Raw genomic sequence first — 20,146 nt, 5'->3', positions numbered from 1 at the left:
GCTGCTAGAGAACCACTTGCTGTTTTTTTTTCCCTCCACATTTCCCATGTGAAAAATGTTATTTTGAGACAAAACAAGAAGGTCTGCAGTCCGTCTCAAGACACTAAGCAGACTAAAACATGGATCCGAATTAAACTTCAAGGTTGCACTAAAACGTTTCCCTGAAAGTTTAGTTAATAGATGTTTGAAGGATTCAGACTCACCCCGTGCTAATGGACCAACAAAGCTCTCACAATAGACGAATTCTCCTTTTGCTCCACTTTGTCCATCTACGGTTTCGTCCCAGTGGTCTCGGTCAGATTCCAGACCGGACCAGAACCATGGGGCTGAGATTCTGAACCGCTTTGTTTTCCTTCAGAAACTAGAAGCTCTATGGCTTTACAGCACTGACTGCCTTCACAGAGTAAATTTGAATCTAAAAATAAAAAAGTGTCTAATTTACAACTGATCCGTCAGTAGAATTACTCAGTGTGTGATTTTGCATCTGGATAGTGAGGCTGTTTTGTTTACAGCTAATAGAAACCGCGGGTGGTGATCTGCTGGTATGGCAGCCATGGCAACCTGTGTTACCATGGCTACCATATCTATAAGGGCTTTGTCTCAGTCTGTATCTACCTGCTAGTAAACAATACTTTGTATTTATCCTGTTTGTGAGATAAGCCCCAGTTAGTGGCATTTCATTATAGAAGATGAGAAATTACAGCATTAAAGGAGTTTAAATGTTAAGTAATGCATTTTTACAGTGAATTTGAAAGATATAAGAAGATTGGAGCTACTGGAAAAACAAAAAGACATTATGTTTTTTCTCAATTTTGACTTTTTTCTTAAAATTTTGACATTAATCTCAGAAAAATCAGAATAAAAACCCCCCGTCAGAATTCTGAGATTAAAGAAGAAAAATCTATTTTCTCAGAATTCTGGAAGAAAAAAACTGTCCGAATTTCTCTGTGTTTCTCTTCTTTAATCTTAGAACTCTGAGAAAATAGTCAGAATTTTATTTCTACATTTTCAGTGGTCCTAACTCTCCTCCGTAGGAAGCGCAGATCATACCAGATGGGATATCTGTGAGAGAAACGCTTCAAAACAGCAAAACAAACTCAACCTCTAGAGCCACACAGCGGGCTCCATAGTTTCTAGTCAGCAGGGCTTCAATCCAAACATCACGCACTGGAACAAAGTGAAACTGCTCACGTTTTCAAAGAAATACATTTTTACTTGTACAGTAATCTATATCTGAAGTTTGTAAAAATAATTAAAAGAAAGAGAGTCAAGATATAAATGAATGAAATATGTTCCCACAGCAAGGAAGCTGAACTTGCCTTGGATATAAGGTGAGAAACTTAAGGTGGATCTGGAGAACAATTAATGCTTTATAAGAAATCAGCTGAGGTGGATTGGACGTAATACAGGGAGAGCTTTGGTAGATTTCGTTTTGCAGTTTTGTAAGTGGTACGGAAGAGGATAAGGGCCACTGAAAAACTAAATTAAACTCAAATGACTAGGGCTTTTTTGGCAGATTTCTGACTTTAGATCTTAGAAAATTAAAGTAGGAATTCTGACAATTCTCCGGTTAAAGTCATAATTGTGAAATTTAAGTCATAATTCTGATTTTAAAACGTCCAAATTCTGATAGGATTAAAGTCATATATCTGATATTAAAGTAAAACTTGTGTGGAAGAATTCTGAGAAACAAGTCCGAAATCTGAGATTAAATCCAAAATCTGAGAAAAATTCTGAATTGATATTAAAAGTCATAATTCAGAGGAAAAACTTCAAAATTCTGAGAAAAAAGTCAGAAGTCTGAGAGAAAAGTGAAAATTTTGAGAAAATTAAAAAAATCTGAAAAAAAGCCATAATTTTGAGAGTAAAATATAAAATATGAAGAGACTCTAACAACAAAGATCTGCAGCATTAAAAGCAGAAAACATCTGGTGGGAGAATAAAAACATATTTAACAATAATAATAATTATTACAGTGAAACCACACCATTATGCTGGCTGGGGCAGAGGAGCAGGTGGAGAAACGGCCTGCTGGAGAGTAAAACACCTGCAGAACCAGGTGTTGGAGAAGCGAAGAGTTGACAAGGTTAAAAACATTTCGTTCTCCCCGAGGCCAACAGGAAAACTGCTCAAGTCCAGACATGACAGAGAAACGATTGGAGGTTCAAGCATCTGTGTGTCTGCACTGTAAAAACACTAAATCCTACCAAGTATTTTTGGTCTATTCTTATGGTGAAAATATTACTTGAAATAAAACAAAACTAACTTCAATTCAAATTTATTAGAATTGGTGAAAAAGTTCCAGTTCCACCAGCAGATTATTTCACTTTTAACACAGGAAAAATGTGTTGTTACAGGTAAAATAAGCGCTGGTACTTATTTTACTCAATATTAAGGATTTATTGATATAAAACAACCTTTGATATCTTGTTAAAACGTCACTTCTCAGTTAGTTCTGTCTTATTTTAAGTGTAATATTTGCACTAGAGAAAGACCAAAAATACAAAAAACACAAAATCTCACCAAGTATTTTTGTTTAGTTTCTAGTGCAAATATCCCACTTCACATGAAATAATATAAAAACTGGTTTAAAAGTATCAAGATATGGGTGCTTTTTTTAAAGTAAATATTTCCTTAATATTGATGGAAAAGTACTAAATAAGCCACAAACAGATTATTTCACTTGTAACGAGACATTTTTTCCATATTATAAGTGAAATAATCTGGCAGGGAAACTAATACCTTTTCATCAATCTTGAGAAATTATTGACTTTAAAACAATCTCCTGTGTTTAACTGAAAGGTTATTTGCTATCTTTGTCTTATTTCACATGTACTACAGTATTTTCTCTAATAGCTACTTGGTTATTACTTGGTAAGATTTTGTTTTTGCAGTGTGTTCTGCAGTCATGCTCTACTTTGCACAATGATCCATCATCAACATCTTTTGGTGCAGACAAAACAATTAGAGGATGAATCATAAATGAATACTCATCAATACTTCATCATCTGCCAAAACATTACAAAATGATTCACCGCAAAGCAAATGGATTTTATGACCCTGGAAAGTTATACCAGCGTTGCACAAACTGGGTTGTGTAATCCAGTGTGTCACATTGCTCCGAGGTGCAACTCAAACAAAGCCTGCAGTTTCCTCTCCCTAAGAGCAATTATTAGTGGAATAATAAATCAGGAGTCTTTCTATGCAGTGTAAAGGACTTAAGAGATTAGTTGTTGAGAGATTTAGAGGGAAACGTTCTGTTTATTTGCTTAGTGAGTCTGAAAAGGCGAAGAAATGCAAAGATCTCCACAAAAGCATGAAGTTTACAATGAAAAGGTAACGACGGCGGCAGAAGCGATCAGGCTCTAACGAGCGCTGATGAAGGAGTCTGTTAGTGGATCAGGCTGAGTTTACTTTACGATGCATCACATGATGCCTAAACAACAAAAACGCTGCACAGACCAACAAAAACTAATCCCCCAGCAGGCTGTTCCTAACTGAAGAAAGTCACTTTGGCTTTTTCTGGATCACAAATTCATTTGTCATAATCAATGCGGCGGATTTTCCGTACAGGGGAATTTTTTCAATGGATATAAAATGCTTTTGTGCAAGTAGCAACATCCTGTTGTTGATCACATGACTCGTGATGCGAAAAAACATTTTCTATCGAAAAGCGTGATTTTTATTTTTTTTTTAATTGCTGTGTTTCCATTAAGCAAATTTATTTTCATAATTCCAGTTGGCAAAATGTAAACGCAGCTATTAGTAAAAGAAGAAACAAAAGAGAAAAAGATGGGGGTGGGTGCTTTGTGCCCCCACAGCAGTTTCAGACAACAAAGACCTCTTCTTCTTTGTCTTCTTTAACAAAGAGGATTCAAACCGGAGGACAGACCATAATAGATTGCTTCCTCTTTTCGCAGCCACAGAGATTAATGACAGGATAATAAAGCTCTCTTACACATAAGCACACAGTTTCTATTCTCTATTGTCTCTGCTTGTACATTAACGGTCTGCTGTTTCATGACTCAGCTTTGAGTCATGAAACACTTCAGGTACATTTGATATGTTAGTCATTTTGCACAGCTGCTGAGCAACACGTCGTGTTTCTTCCCCGTCTGCTCATTAGTCCAGGTCTGGTTTGATCGGAAAACATTTGGCATGAAGGCTTTAAAGGTTTTCTTAAATGTGAACCTCAGCCCTTTGAAGCCAGTGACCTCAGAGTTCAGGGGACACGGAGTTTTTGCCCCGGCGCCACGTGAGCGCCCGACACCTCCCGCCCTTCGGCCACCAGCTTCTCCTGAACACTTGGCTGCATTGCAATCCAGAGACTACAGGAAGAAACACACAAATCCACCACAGATTGCACAGATGCCTGGACGTTTGTGTGAAGCTCGTAAATTAAAGTCCTGAACATGAACACTGCTCAGCGCCATTCCTCTACCTGCATCAATAACTCGCTTTTCATAAATTACATTAGCCTCATCTTTTACAAGATGAAACCAGTGACCCTTCTTATTCCTGCAGCTCCAAGACTTTCCTTCCAGTGTGCCAATGCATTTTATACAATGGTCCTCAAATTACAAAAGAGGATTAGGGCCACTGTAAAAAACATTTTTAAAACTCTGACCTTTTTTCTTAGAAATCTGACCTTAAACTTATGAGATTAAAGTCAGAATTCTGATTCTAAAGTCAGAATCCTGAGGAAAAAAGTCAGAATTTTAACAGTAAAATCATAATTTTGAGGGGGAAAGTCAGAATTTTGAAGAAAACATCAGACTTCCAAGAAAAAAAAAGTTCCAATTCTGAGAGTTAAAACCAGAATTCTGGGGGGAAAAAATCTGAATTCTGAGAAAAACTGTTGAAATTCTGAGAAGAAAAGTCAGACTTTCAAGGGAAAAAGTTACAATTCTGAGATTAAAGTCACAGATATATGATTATAAAGTCAGAATTTTGAGAGTTAAACCAGAACCAGAAAAGTTCAAAATCTGAGAAGAAAAGTTACTCTTCAAAAAAAAATTAAATTCTGAGGGGGAAAAAATCTGAATTTCCAGAGTAAAACCAGATTTTTTAGGAAAAAAGTCAGAATTCTGAGAAAAGGGTTGGATTTCTTTTTTTCCAGTGCCCTTAATCTTCTTCCGAACCATTAATCCCATTAATTTTAAAGCAGTGAGATTAATCAGACATTCCTGCAGAGGTGAGGGGAGACCCCACCTCTCCTTTTTTCCACTCTTTTCTCTGAATAAAGAATTAAGCCGCAACATGATCATGATAGAAAAATGTGAAGCATCTGGAGAGAAGCAACATCTGGAGTGTCGGTCGATTATAAACCTCGCAGAGAAACATGAAATAAAATATGACAACTTTTATCATTTAGCTGCTTTTTATGCTCTACTTATCGCACTCTTTAATCAAAACAAGCAAGAAAGAAAAACCAAGAGATGAGAGACGCATAAAAAGAGGGGAAGAAATGGGAGATGAAAGACAAAGGGAGGACAGTTTGGCTTACAGTGAGAGAGAGAGAGGAAACACTGCAAAAACACCAAATCCCACCATGTAGTTTTGGGCTCGTTTCTAGTGGGCCATTGTAGATAGAAAAAAACTTAAATATTTCTTGAAAATTTCTGAGAATAATCTCAAAATATCTGAGGTTTTTCTCACAACTGTGTGACTTTTGGAGCAGAGAAATTTCCAAGATTTTTCTATAAAGTATCTGGGACTTTTTCTCACAAACGTACAACTTTTCTAGCTGTGAGAATCCTCTTATGTTTTTCTAGAACATTTCTGAGAGTAATCTCAACATTTCTAAGTTTTTCCCTGCTAACGTATGACTTTCTAAGTTTAAAGAATTTCCCTTTTATTTCAAGAAAATTTCTGACATAAATATAAAACGTTCTGCATTTTTAGCTGGAATTTACTCTTTTTTTCTTTCTGCAGTGGCCCAAATACGCCGTCGTAAGATTTCAGACTGTAGATGCATATAGATTTTTGCAATAAATTTTAAACTAATCTAATCATAAACAGAAATTAATCAAAAAAAATGTTCCCTTCCTGTTAGGAGCTGGTGATAGCTGGATTAAAAATGCAAAACCAATCCCTCTGCCTCTGTTTTCATCCATAGCAGGCCTTTGTCTCGCTTAATTTACCCCTTATTCATTTAGAGCCGTCTCCATCCATTCTGCTGTCCATCTTCGCATCATTTTATTCCCTCCCCCATCGACTGTCTTTCTTTCAACCCCCTCATCTTTCTTCAGCTACATGGTGGGGCGCAGCTCAGCCTTTATTCGCTTCTGTCTGACAACCGGCCAAATCCTTCCCCAACTGTCTGACAGGACAAAGGCGGCAGCAAAATCACAAACAAAAATGTCACAGATTGAGCAAAACTGTCCGTCTTCTCTCTGTGTGACATCCAACACAAACGACTAACATCTCAAATGATGAATACATCCTTAAAGTGAGACAAAAAATTCAGATCCGGAAAGATATTTTTATGCTAAATGATCTTATTGAGAAGTTTTTCTGCCTCAGGTTCTGAAAAGGTTCTGAAACTGGGTCATATTAACCAAGTGCTGCCTCACATATTGTGTTTCAATGTTTGACATTTTTCTTTTTCATAATATATACAAATATCTCCTCTATCTACACTTTCAGAACAAATATTTACTGTTTGTTCTGAAACAAACAGTGGATAAGAGAGAAACAACTGATTATAAGCTACAGGTGAACCAATAAATCAACCCAGATTTCCTTAATTTTGGGGAATCAGAATCTTTTGTTAATGTGGAAAAAACAACTTCACAATTGCAATGTTTCCATTGAATAAGAGATGCAATTAAAATCACACGTGAATAAGTTTCTTCACGCAATAAGTCACTAAAAAACATGCTGGCATCATTCTCCAACCACTTCCTGTTGTCTTCTTTGTCGTTTCCTTCAGTAGTTTTGCTTACTGTGTGTTATCTTTGTTTTTTGCCTGGGAGCTGCTGGTAACTTCAATTTCCTGAGGGAGTCTTCTCAAGGGATCAATAAAGTACAAGTCTAAGTCTAAGTCTAAGTCTAGTAACATCCAGTTGTTCATCAACTCAAGTGATGTGAAATAAGCGTTTTCACTCCAGTTTTGCAAAATAAACCAATTTCAACCATTCAACTATGTACTGCAAAATCACAAAATTTTAGCGAGTACTTTTTCTTCTAGTTTCTAATCCAAAAGTCTCAGTACACTTGAAATAACTAACATAGACAAAACCTTTTTACCAAACTATAGGAGCTTGTTTAAAGTAAATAATTCCTTTAATATTGATTAAAAGTCCTAGTTACACTGGCACCTGTATCATGGGAAAAATTGATTTTTGAACTAATCATATTTAAGCAATATTAAACTCATAGATCTGCTGAAAAGTCACTTGTAAGTTAGTTTTGTCTCATTTCTAGTTTCCTGATATATTTGCAGTAGAAACTAGACTAAAAAACTTGAAAATATTTTGTGTTTTTTTAGAGCAAAAGGAGAAAAGTTACGTCAACCCACCTGTCGGCGTCTCCCTGTCCTGACGACGCGTTCCGATGGAGCGTCTCTCGAACTGCAGCCATGCTGTCAGGCAGTCGGTTCAGGCGGCGAGTGTAGAGACCCAAACCTCCATCAGTCATGTAGCTGCAAAAAAAAGTAAAAGATTTTAGGCACCAGCATGCAGGGTTGGGAAAAAACGCAGGTGAAAATGTGCAGCACAACACTTTCAAATCCAACACACTCTGCCCGGTCATTCTCTGATAAATTATCTTTCTTTAGATAAAGGGAGGCGTGGTTTTCTGGTTGGAGTAAAGCGTCCATCAATCAGAAAAAAAACAAAAAAAAACACAGAAGACAGCAAACTAAATGGCACAGATTTCCCTCTTGTGGTGAACAGCAGTGGTTTTGCGCCTCTTTAAAAAGAAGAAACACAAAAATTGTACTCAAACATTTTACTTAAGTAAGAGTAAAAAGTATTTGGTAAAAAGTCTACTCAACTACTTAGTAACTGATCAAATCAATCAGTCATTTAATATTAAAAAAATACATCATCAGACAGACCAAAATATAAAATTAAGTGGAATATTTGGTATTTTATGGAGAAAAATGACAATAATTCTTATCAGTAACAAAAAAATAACAAAATCATTCAAAGAAAATATTTCCAAATCAGTTTCTTTCGATATAAATGTATAAAACTTTAACAAAAACCACAGGTGTGGTGAATGTTTGGTTAAAACATGTTTGTTTTTCATTCAGTGAGTAGAAAATCCAGAAATTTTACTCAAGTAAGAGTAGAAATACTTCATAACAAAATTACTAAAGTAAAAGTAAAAATAGTCCAAAAAGCACATCTTAAATGTAATTTGTTGCTATCCAACTCTGTTGAAAAGAAGAGGCTGCACAATAGACAAAAGACGAGTCTGTTCTTTATTTTACCAGAACATAAATTCATTACAAAAACCAGTTCCTGCTTGTCAAATGCTGATGAATAGAACTAAAGATAAGATCTGATATAAATATAGTGACTACTTATCTACAAAAAGGAGGCTAAGCGGTGATTAAGTTCATTTCGTAACAGAAAAAAAACTGATTTATATGTTGGGAGCCTGAAAAGTGATTCCAAGATGCTGAAACGTTCCCAGCAGGTAATAAAAAACTCAAACTAAATATGAACCAAAGATCACTGATGCATTTAAAAACTGACTGATTTAGCTCAGGCCGACAGAGTTGGTTGATGTGGATGCAGAAAATGTAACGCATCCTTTATATAAACTCAGATTTAAATGAAAATATATACGGGTAACCAGGAACTTCTAATAGAAAGAGAACCGATTTAAACGATCTCATGAAATACAAACATCATGGGGGTTTTACTAACTAGAATTTGTCAATTACAAATTAGAAAAAAAGACAGCCAAACATATTTATAAAAGTGATTCGTTTGAGCTTGTTTCAAGTCAGTAATTCCCTAATTATTATTATTTCCAGTGCTATAACTGAAATAATCTGCCAAGGAAATTAGTAATTTAGAGTTTCATCTGTGCATCTCTGTTTTAGTTTGTTTTACTCGTGAACCACTTTGTGATTTTTATCTATGAAAGGTGCTAAATAAATAAAATGTACATATTTCATAGTAAGAAATCTGCAGAAAGTACAAAGGATCCATTACAGGATATCCTAAATAAGTAAATATTCTGCCTTTTGTACACATCATAAACACAAAGTTTTGATAATAAGAGAATAAAATAATGCATGCAACCTTGTTTTAACTAATAACAAATGCAGTTAAAGCAGGACTTTGTCCTGACACAGGATCCAGTCCAGAGGGGTCGACATCAATCATCACACTGCAAGTCACCTTGGAGATGACCGGCTAGAGACAAACACAAGCTCAAACATCCCTCGGTCACACTAATAACCCCGCTCCTATCCACCTGTCTCAGTAGAAATGTGTCCAAACATGACGTTTTATTGTTTACTGGGGATTTATTATGTAAAAAAATTACATTCTCCATGTTTTTGTACTTCCATTTGAGTTTCTATTGCTTCTAAAAACAAACCAAGCACTTAAAAAAAACAGCCGTTTTTTGGCAATAAGTTCATGTTTTTTTGGTGTCTGGAAAATTAGCAGTTTTGAAAACCTCCAGAATGTTGAGTCACATTCAACAGAGGGGGTTCCGCCGTTACCTAGCAACCCCAGAAGCCCAGTCTAGCCCCGTTACCTAGCAACCCAAGCAGGATTGCTAGGGTTTGTGCAGAATTCACATTTTGCATGATTTTATTCTCCCATTTGGGTTTCTGCTGCTTATAAGACAGACCAAGCACTTAAAAAACCCACCATGATGTTTTCTGGCAATAAATTCGGTAGGTTTTTGGTTTCAAAAACCTTCTGATTGTTAAGTCACAATCGACAGGCACTGCGTTGTTACCTAGCAACGCAAGCTGAGCTCCAGCTTGTGGTCAGTTGGTTTTACAACTGTATGCGCTGCACAATGGCTGCTGAAGAAAACCAAGTGTTTTGTTGTTGACTTACCATTCAGAAACCACTTGCTACATTATGGTTGGTTGTTCAGGAGGCTCTACCAATGCTTTTCAAAATGTGCGGTTGTATAATTGCACATCTTTTTGCAGATATTTTCACATGTGAGTGTAAATGTTGAGTTGGGGAGCGTGGTCAGCAGCAGATTATTTGGATTTAAAGCAACAGGATTCCCTAAAACCGACTAAAATCTCAATGTCTTAGAATCATTTTGTGCAAACAATATAATTAAAATGTTTTGTGTTGTCCATAAACCTATCCTATCCATTCAAGTTAAAATAATAGGTCACCTTTAAAATTAAGAGACATCTTACTCCTCAAGTTTCATGCAAACAAAATCATGTTACAAACCTACCTGTCTGCCTCAAACATGTCAGCCAAAAGCAAAATCAAACACGTCCAGGTGCTTCTAGCTGATTAAAATCTTGAAAGAAAAGCGTCCGTTTAACCGTCAGGTCTGCGCCGAACACACAGATCAACAATACCAGCAGGCGAAAGCGAGTTTCATCACGGTGAAATGAAGCTGGCCAACTTGTGTGTGAGCTCAGCGTTGATATGAGGCGGCTCTCCTCTGCTCCACGTGCTGATTTTCCTCCCCTGAGAGGAGGTTGGGTCTGGCCGAGGAAAAGGGAGGGAGGAGGAGGAGGAGTAGGATGGATCAGAGAGTTTACCCCCGAAGCGTTAGAGCGCCAAGTGCTGGGCCTCTGTTCATCTCTGAGGGACAGAGAACCAAGGAAACCGAGGGACGATGGACTGAAGAAAACCACTGCACTGCAAAAACACAAATATTTTTGATCCAGTTTCAAGTGGAATCTCTTAATACGCTTGATAAAAGATCAGAAATATATAGGAGCTTGTTTAGAGTCAATAATTCCTTAATATTGATTAAAAAATACGTGTTCAACTGGAAAAATATGAAACATGGGAAATGTCTCGTTATAAGAATAATCTGTCTTTAATGAATATAAAAGAATTATTGACTTAAAACAAGCTCCTATATATTACTGAAAAGAAACTATCAATTTAGTTTTATCTTATTTCAAGTGTTCTAAGATATTTGCTCAGGAAACTAGACTAAAATACTTGGTAAGATTTTATAGACTTTATGGTTTTGAGGTGTGAGCAATCAGTACTGTTTACAAACACAAAATATTCTTGGTTTTGTTTGTTTTTTGTGCAAATTTCTGAATACACTTAAAGAAAAATAAATAAATCTAACTAATAAATAACTTTTCAGGAAGATATAGGCGCTTCTTTCAAATAATATTGATGAAAAATTCCTAATTCCACTGAAAGCTTATTTCAATTAGAACAAGACATTTTCCCATATGATAAGTAAAATAATTTGTATTTCTAAATTTACTTGTAAGTTAGTTTTGTCTTAGTTCTTACATACTAAGATGTTTTCACTACAAACTAGACCAAAAATACCTGGTAAGATTTTGTGTTTTTGCAGTGCAGCTTTAAAAACGTCTCCTGAATTGGTGAAATCAGGAAAAGTTTATTTCCATGGTTGCTTTTTCATTTTACCTGTGTCACATTTCCTCTGAATAACCCAGAGACCTCCTAGTACAGTATAATCCCAGTTAATCTTTTAATGAATGGCTCTCCAGTGTTGGAAAGAGCAGCAATTTATTTCACCACAGGGTTGATTTTCAAGGTGGGCTAAACTCCCTGCAGATTTTACAACAGTTGGGAGTTTCCTGCCCTGTTTTAAATGCCATAAAAAGTTCTGCCATTATGGCAGGAGTGCAAAAACATAAAATCTTACCAAGTATTTTTGTCTAGTTTCTAGTACAAATGTTTTAGTACACTTTAAATAACGTTTCATTAAGATATAGGAGTAAGTAAATAATTCTTTATAAGAAATACTGGTCCCATTGGAAGATTTTAACTTATAACGACATTTTTCCCATTTTAGTCAATTACAGTCTTTTTTCAAGTGTTCCAAGTTATTTGTGCTTAAAACTTGACATAGTACTTGGTAAAATGTTGTATTTTGCAGTGTTTTTACCATAATTTTACCAAGTGTTTTAGGTCTAGTTTGTAGCACACTTGAAATAAGACAAAACAGTACGTAACTTTTAGTAAGATATAAGATCTTATTTTAAGTCAATAATCATTTAATATTGATGAAAAATTACTAGTACTAGTCAAAAGTGAAATAATCTCGAACGTTTTCATCAATGCTAAAGAATTATTGACTTAAAACAAGCTATGACATCTTGCTAAATACTTGTAAGTTAGTTTTTCTTATTTCAAGTGTACTAAGATATTCCCACATGAAACTAGAATTATTGTGATATTTTGTGCTTTTGCAGTGCAGTTAAGCAGTTAAAACCAGCTCCTCCTCTGTGGGTAAACGTCCCAGCTCCGGTGTGGAAGAACCAGTTACGTCTGTACTGGATGCCGACGCGCTCGCGATCGAGGGAACCGCAAAATGTCCCGAGGACGAAGAGGAAAGTGGGAGGTCATCATCAGTCTGGGTCTGTTTTAAATGGTTAACCCACAGAGTGACTCCACCCACACACCCCCTCACACAAACACACACACGCACACACACACACACCCAACAGCAAAGAGCCTCATATAGTCTCTGTTTAAATAAAAGCTGATTTCCCCGTCATCCATCACTTCTTCCTAAAGCTTCATAAAAATACGGTCGATCTCACCTACAGAACATTAACTAATGCAGATGAAACGTCAACGGAAAGTAATTTGTCAAACAGTCCAGACATCAACAAGATCCAGATCCTAACAACAGAGGATTTGTGGATTTTCTTTGCCTTATGATGGTGTTAAGAGTATGAATAATGAGAAATGGTTTCAAAACAGAAGAAAAATGAGAAACACGACTTCAAAGGGACATGAAAGTAGAAAACGGGAATTATTACAATCATTTAAAGATCATTTAATCATTGCATTGCAAAAACACACAATCTGAAGTTTATATGGTTTTGGTTCCAGTGCAAATATTTAGTACACTTGAAAACAGGCAAAACTAACTTACAAGTAACTTTCCAAGATATAGGAGTCAATAATTCCTTAAATCTGATTAAAACGTACTAGTTCCACTGGCAGATTCTTTCACTTACAACATGGAAAAAATGTTTTGATAAAACCAAAATTACTTGGTAAGATTTTGTATTTTTGCAGTAAAGAACAGAGTATGAAAACATCCTCCAAGAACAACTTTGACCAACAATCCAGGAATTATTTGGTGATAGATAATATTTTGTTTTGAGCAAAAACTGTGTTGTGAACTAACACAGATCAAAATATTGAAATGTTCGCTCTAACATCTCAAAATTAATCAACAAACTTTAATAAAAACAACACAGGCAACCTCAAAGTACTAATTAAAGAGGGACTGATCACAATTTGTAACAATTTGGCTCAAAAGATTTTATCTGGTTGGTCAGTTTAAGTCTTAAAAAAGGAAGTTTACTGTAAATATTGATACAGGAATATTTACGAGGAAATATTTCACCAGGAAATATGAATCAGACATAAAATTGAAGCATTAGCTCCCTAACACCAAGCTTGGATTCTGGATTTAAGAATGTTGCCTCTGTTTTAGGCTCCTCTTGGAAATCAGTTCAAACTCATGCAGATGTTTTCCAAACTTCATCTGAATCTTTCAGTCTGAAGCCAACTTGGCGCCTTTTACAGCTTCATCTGATAACAATGATGACAGCAAAGCTTTGGATAAGTGTAACAGCCAAAATATGCAAAGAGCATGTTATAACATAGACAGTGGCTTTGTGAAAGAAACAAACAGTGGATCTGATGATCAGCATTAACGCATCTGATGGCACATGCTGCATGTTGGCTTTGAATCATTGTAGATAAATGTTGTTATAAAAGCTGCACACACAATCTTGCAAAGTATTTTTGGTCTATTTTTAGTGCAAAATATCTCATGACACTTAAAATAAAAAAAAACTAACTTACAAGTAACTTTTGAACTAAATATAAAAGCATGTTTTAACTCAATCTGTCTTTAATATGTATTTTTAAAAGTACTACTTCCACTGGCAGATTATTTCACAAATGTTTTGTGTGTTTTCTGTATGGGTAGTTGAGTCATTACGGAACACTACTGCCCTCTTCTGGTTTGTTATAAAACTGAATATGAACCATTAAAAGACCAACATTTGAACTTGTATATAAAATATATGTTAAATTAGCCATAATAACCTTTAAAAGTTATCTGTTATAATTCCCTGAACAGGTTAGGATAGTTTTATGGTCTACTCAAAACATTTTCATTTGCATAAAATTATTCTTAAATAATGATATTTGAGTCTGATCTGTTCTGCCTTTTTTCAGTTCCTTTCAGATTTAGCTGTCACTCTAAATCCACGTGAAAATGAATCCAAATGGATGAGCAATTATACAACCTTTGAAAAGCAGAAGCGGAGCCTCCTGTACAACCAACAAGAATGGAACGAGAGGTTTCTGGATGACAAGTCAACAAAAAAACACCGCTTGTCTTCTCCAACAGCCACTACACAGCAAATACAGTGGCAAAACCAGCTGACCAAACATGTTGGAACTCAGTTTGTGTTGCTAGGTAGCCGGCTGGGCTTTCAGGGTTGCTAGGTTACGGGTAGTGCCGGCTGATTTGTGTTTTGTAATTTGAAGGCTTGGGCTGATTTTAAAAGGAGTAGAAACCCAAATGGAAGTACAAAAACAGTAAAAGTAAAAAGTAAAGTAAAACAATCTGCTGCGTCCACCCACTTACCCACTGGTGACATCATCAGTGCGCACAACGTTCTTGCTCAGCACATCTCCGTCGCTCATGTAGCCGGTGACCTCCATGGCGGGGCCGTCCAGCTCCATTTCGTCTCCGGCTCTGTCCCCCAGCTCCACGCCGCACAGAGCGCCGCCCCTGCCGGCCAGCTGCCTCCGCAGGTGCCCAGGGTACAGATAGCGCCCCCCTCGCCCGCCGTAGCCATTCCCAACAGAAGGGGCATCGCCCGCCTGCAGACGAGGGCTGGACTGCCCCAGTCGCCATGGTGACAGCGACGAGCGGGCAGAGGTAAGGCTGAGAATGCTTCGACCACTCCCGCCGCCGCTACTGTTGTTGCCGGACGATCCGCCACCGCCACTGCTGATGTCTGTCGTAACGCTGCCGTCAAAGGTGGTTTCCAGAGTACTGAGAAAAAAATTATTAATTTAAACAACAAACAATCAAGCAGAGAGTACTCACCTAGATCATTTGAGTACACAGATAAATTAAATTAGAAAAATGGGAATTTTATTAACAGAACCACAACAAAAAATAGGCGGTAGCCTGAAAATAGCGATGAACAAAATGGCTGAAAAACCTATCAGATATTGATATCGGTATGGGAAGTGAAAATAGTGGATCGGTGCATCTGGAGTATTAGCACCATCATTTTTAAAAAAAAGATTATTAAAATAAAATTTAGTTTATGCTTCTTTGTTAAGATGAGAAAGTAAGTGCAGTCAGTTGTGGTTTAATATTTAATTATAATCATCAGTATTTTTTATTATTATTTTACCTGTGAGTGACCTGAGTTCCCCGCAGACTAGACATGGTCTCTTCTAAATTTTGCCGTAGGTCTGCGATGTTTTTGACGGTGCGCAGCCGTCTGGTCTCTGGGTCTTCACCTGAACAAAACATTGTTTTAAAAAAGTAATAAAACTGAGATTTAAAATGTAAACTCTGGACAGAGGCAGACACTGCCTACCTGAAAGGTCTTCGATGGAGGTCTGGCTGGTCTTTGTGCAGGAAACGTCTCCGCCTCTTCCCACTGAGCCGCTCTCCGAGTTCACCGTTCCCTCGCCATCTGTTTGTGTTCTGCCGGAAAACAAATTGTGCGAGTGATTAAAGTGAGGAAATCATTGATTGTGAATTATGGCGTACTTAGGGAGAACCTAATATTCAGAAAATTGTCACGAAGGAAGGATAAACCTGATTAGACTTTAAATCTGCTGCGTTTCAAGCCTTGTGACTGCAGTGAGAAGCCAATGCCTACTAAAGCCTCAGACTTCAGTAACGTTTTGTCTTTGAAGGATCAATCAATACAACGCTGGTGCGGCTGGACGCCGTGACGTTTGAATGCCTCGCTCATATGCTGCCTTTGCTCTTTGCCCGACTCCAGACTTTGTCCTTGTTGACTAACGAACACTCAGCTGAGCAGTTAGAGTCACTGAGGAGAAATAACATCTGAATTTTAACTACTACTTATCCACAAAAAAATGTCTTACCAATGAAATAACACTTTCTCTTGGTTTATTTTCAGTAAACCTTTTCTGCATCTTTGTAAGATTATGGTTTATGGAAGGCAAAGTTGACAAAATACAAAGAGTAATTATATATTTGACAAGTAAACAAAAGAAAATGAGCTTTCTGCGTTACACATTGTTTTCTAATTGTGCTCATACTGTAATTTTGTCATGTTACAACCAAAAGAACTGATATGTTTTACTGGATTTCAATGTATTTCAATGAGATTCCAAAAAGTCTGAGAAATAAGACCGAATTTTGAGAATCCAGTCAGAAGTTGAAAAAAAGTCAGAATTGTAAGATTAAAAATCTGAATTATGAGATTAAAGAACAGATTAAAAGTAAAAAAATTATGAGAATTTTGTTTTTTATTTTGACATTTAAAGTCTGAATTCTGAGATTAAAGTCAGAACTCTTACAACAATTCATAAAGCTCCTCCTCCAAAACCAAACCTTTGTGTTGTTTACTAATATTTAAGCTCCCGGGATAACCCAGCCTCCTACCTGTACATGAAAGGTGCGACAGTAGCCGTGTTGGGGTGGCTGTGCAGTTGCTGCGTCTGAGGTAGCTGTACGCTGACAGTGTTGCTGGCCGTGCTCTGCGTAGTGCCTAAACCCGCCACCGGGGCGGCGCCAGGCCTCCCTTCAGAGGAGGCCAAGCTGGAGGTAGAGCTGGAGTGCCTGCTGTCCCTGTCTCTCTCCAGAGGCCCGCGGTGCATGGCGAGCCCGCCTCCACCCAGCCGCATGCTGCGAGGCCTTTCCGCCGCCTCCTTTGCTGAAGAAGCTTTGCCCCCAGCTCCCGGGGCTTTGCCTCCTGGCTTTGGTATTCCGCTTTGTGCTGGGGTCGAACTCTCCTTTTTGGCTACTTTTCCACCCTTGGGAATGAAACTAGCAATTTTGGACGTCTTTTTGTTGGACGCCTCAACATCCGGAGGAACGGGCGTTACTTCCTCCTTAAGCTCCTCCCCCCTTAGCTCCATTCTCTCAGGGCCACGTTTGCCCAGCTCCTTCCCTTTCTCCTTCTCCTTCCCTTTCTCCTTGTCCAGGCCTTTCACTGAACCCTTCTTGGCAGTCAAAGCTCTGCTGAAAGTGCGTTGGGCAATGCCCTTCAGAGCAATTTTGGGGCTGCTGGCGGTTGTCAAAGCTGATGTCCCATTCATGCCTGGTCGAAGGTTGCCGTCTTCTTCCTCTAAAGGATCCGTGTTGGAGCCGGTTTCCGATCTCTCCACAGGCGTCCGGACTGGGGCTGCACCGTCCGGTTGGGGCATTGCCGCTTTAGATCCTGATTTGCTGTTGAACAGCTTAAGTTTCTCAAGCATTGACTTCTGGGTGGCGGCTTTGGGAGGAGCTTCAACCTTGGTTGATGCGTCCTTCTCTGGCTTGTTGGACTGCATTGCGGATGCCGAGTTGCTAGTGGACGATGGCGGTTGGGCGTTGGTGTGCTTGGTGCTCGTTGACTTGCTCCTCCAGGGTTTGCTGCTACTGTTGGGTTGGGGAATGGCGGTGGACGGGGAGGCCGAGGAGGAAGATGGAGGAACCAAGTGGGAGGTAGCAGATATGGCGCTGGTGGAGGAGCTGGCGGTCACTGCAGACGACGGAGAATGCTCAGTCATCACAGAGAGCTGTGAGGTCATGCCCTCCAAGGAATCTGCACCAAAGAACAGACATTTTACCAAACAATGAAGAAGAACTTTGAAGTCAAGTTTATTTGTATAGCACATTTTCAGCAACAAAGCAGTTTACATCATACAATCATCAAATATGGAACAATGAATAGACATTACATTTTGACAAATATCATCAAAATCATCAAGCAAACACTCATCTAATCAAAGGCAACTCTAAAGTAGTTTTTATTCTAGATTTAAAGGTACTGAGAGTTTCAGCAGTTTTCCAGAAGTTTGTTCCAGATTTGTGGTGCATAGAAGCTGAATGCTGCTTCTCCATGTTCTGGGGATGAAGAGCTGAACGAGAACCAGAACCAGTAGACCTGAGAGGTCTGGAAGGTTAATACAACAGCAGTAGATCTTTAAAGCTACAGTAATATTTTTTAAAATATTTGTTAAAATGTTGTGACAGTTTGGCACGAAACAAATAATTTGTGGAAAAAAATTGAGCTCTTCTGCCTTCTTCCAGTCCTGACTAGAAACAACCAATCAGAGCCAGGAGGCGGGTCTTAGCGCTGTCAATCACTATGCAGCTAGCATAGCCTGTTGTGAATGCTACCTGTCTAATATTATACTATCACAGCACAGAGATAGTTTTAACAAATATATAAAAAAAACATTAAGACAAATGTCATATTATTGCCTGTTTCATTAAAGTATTAGTTGCTTAATTTATTGTTGTGCACATAAAGTAGAAAGTAATCACAATAACATTATTTTTCCACTTTTAATTGGAGAAAAAAGCTAATTTTGGCTCCTGAGGACCTTCAACTTGGGGAGTTTGACCCTTGGTACAAAGAGTTTAGACACCCGTGTGCTAAGGGATAAACCTGCCATGAGTTTGCTGTAAAAAACCCTCAGCAATAACAATAAGGGAGTCCATCATAAACTGTTTAGAAGAGCAGTGAGGAGAAGACTTGAGTGCTTTCAAGCCTCGCCAAGTAAGTCACATCGAGAAGCGGTGCTGCTGCACTTATAAGGCCTGCCTTTGGTCAGAGTCCTTCTGCTCTGCAAAAAAAAACAAAACACCGCAAGATACATGATCTCAACCTCGTCTAAAAACAGAAATAATATCTTACAACACCTCACTTTAGCTCCTGTCTGTGTAAATCTGCACCACGTGACCCACGAAGCAAACTTACCGCGAGCTGGAGGAGGAAAAACAAACACAGATCTTCCTGCTAAAAGATGTAGCCTGTCTGAAAGTAAAACTATCCTGAGGGTTTCTGAGGTTTTCAACATGCAGATTGTAGCTCCAACCGGCAACATTTGAATATTCAAACACCAACTGCCAGAGAGAGAGAGAGAGAGAGCGAGGGCCTGAGCTGGGCGGACGAAGACCCCCACCATAGTTTGCATGAGACAACACAGACAAGTTCCTCAGGCCAAGTCTCTCATGCAGCCGTTTTCTCTAGTTTACATGATCTATTTGTTCTGTTATCTGATTACAACTGGAAACTAGAGATGATTTGTATAGTCTGTTTACATTGTGCATAAGCCAAGATATAAAAACAAACCACTGATTAAAAAGTCACAGTTTTGGTTATGGAAAAAAGGAAACCATGATTGCAATTTTTAATTTCAGGCAAAACCTACACTACACTGCAAAAATACGAAATCTTACCAGATTTTTTTGGTGTAGTTTCTAGTGCAGATATCTTAGTAAACTTTAAATAAAACAATACTAACTTACAAGTAACTGTTCAGTAAAATATAGGAGCTTGAATTAAGTCAATAATTTCTTAAAATTGAAGAAGTAAATAATCTTCTGGTGGAACTAGTAATTTTTAATCAACATTAAGAAATTAGTGACTTAAAACGATCTGAAAAGCTACTTATGAATTATTTTGTCATATTGTGTAAGATATGTGTGCAAAATATTTGCAATAGAAACTAGACTAAAAACACTTGGTAAGATTTTGTGTTTTTGCAGTGCAGAGCCACATTCTTGTTTTTTAAGAGCTTTCCTCATCATATCTGCTTGTCTCAATAACAATTTATAGGACACTGCTGCACAGGGCTAGCGAGAAATGTCATTTATTATCAGAAATGACTGGACAAGTATTTAAATAAAAGGCCTGGTGACAGACTTAGACTTTTCTGAATTACATCTCATTCAATCTAAAGTATCAGTCCAAAGAATGAATGCTTTATTCACACCAGTATTTATTCATAGT

At 37.7% G+C, this 20,146-nt stretch overlaps 1 protein-coding gene across 9 annotated transcripts in view; it reads right to left on the bottom strand.

Moving 5' to 3' along the window:
• Positions 1 to 20,146, bottom strand: part of nav2a (neuron navigator 2a) — a 262,068-nt gene that overhangs the window by 52,587 nt on the left and 189,335 nt on the right. For all 9 annotated transcript variants that reach the window (XM_028014169.1, XM_028014164.1, XM_028014165.1 and 6 more), the window contains 5 exons: positions 16,807 to 17,950; positions 15,764 to 15,873; positions 15,575 to 15,683; positions 14,791 to 15,204; positions 7,523 to 7,645 (listed from right to left, as the gene is read on the bottom strand). In XM_028014169.1, coding sequence (XP_027869970.1) covers positions 7,523 to 7,645; positions 14,791 to 15,204; positions 15,575 to 15,683; positions 15,764 to 15,873; positions 16,807 to 17,950 — 1,900 coding nt within the window. The remainder of the gene's footprint in view (positions 1 to 7,522; positions 7,646 to 14,790; positions 15,205 to 15,574; positions 15,684 to 15,763; positions 15,874 to 16,806; positions 17,951 to 20,146) is intronic.

The sequence above is a fragment of the Xiphophorus couchianus genome, chromosome 4 (assembly GCF_001444195.1).
Source record: "Xiphophorus couchianus chromosome 4, X_couchianus-1.0, whole genome shotgun sequence".
Classification (NCBI taxonomy): domain Eukaryota; kingdom Metazoa; phylum Chordata; class Actinopteri; order Cyprinodontiformes; family Poeciliidae; genus Xiphophorus; species Xiphophorus couchianus.
Note: the sequence above shows the minus strand (reverse complement) of the source record. Positions and strands in the feature narration are given on the sequence as shown.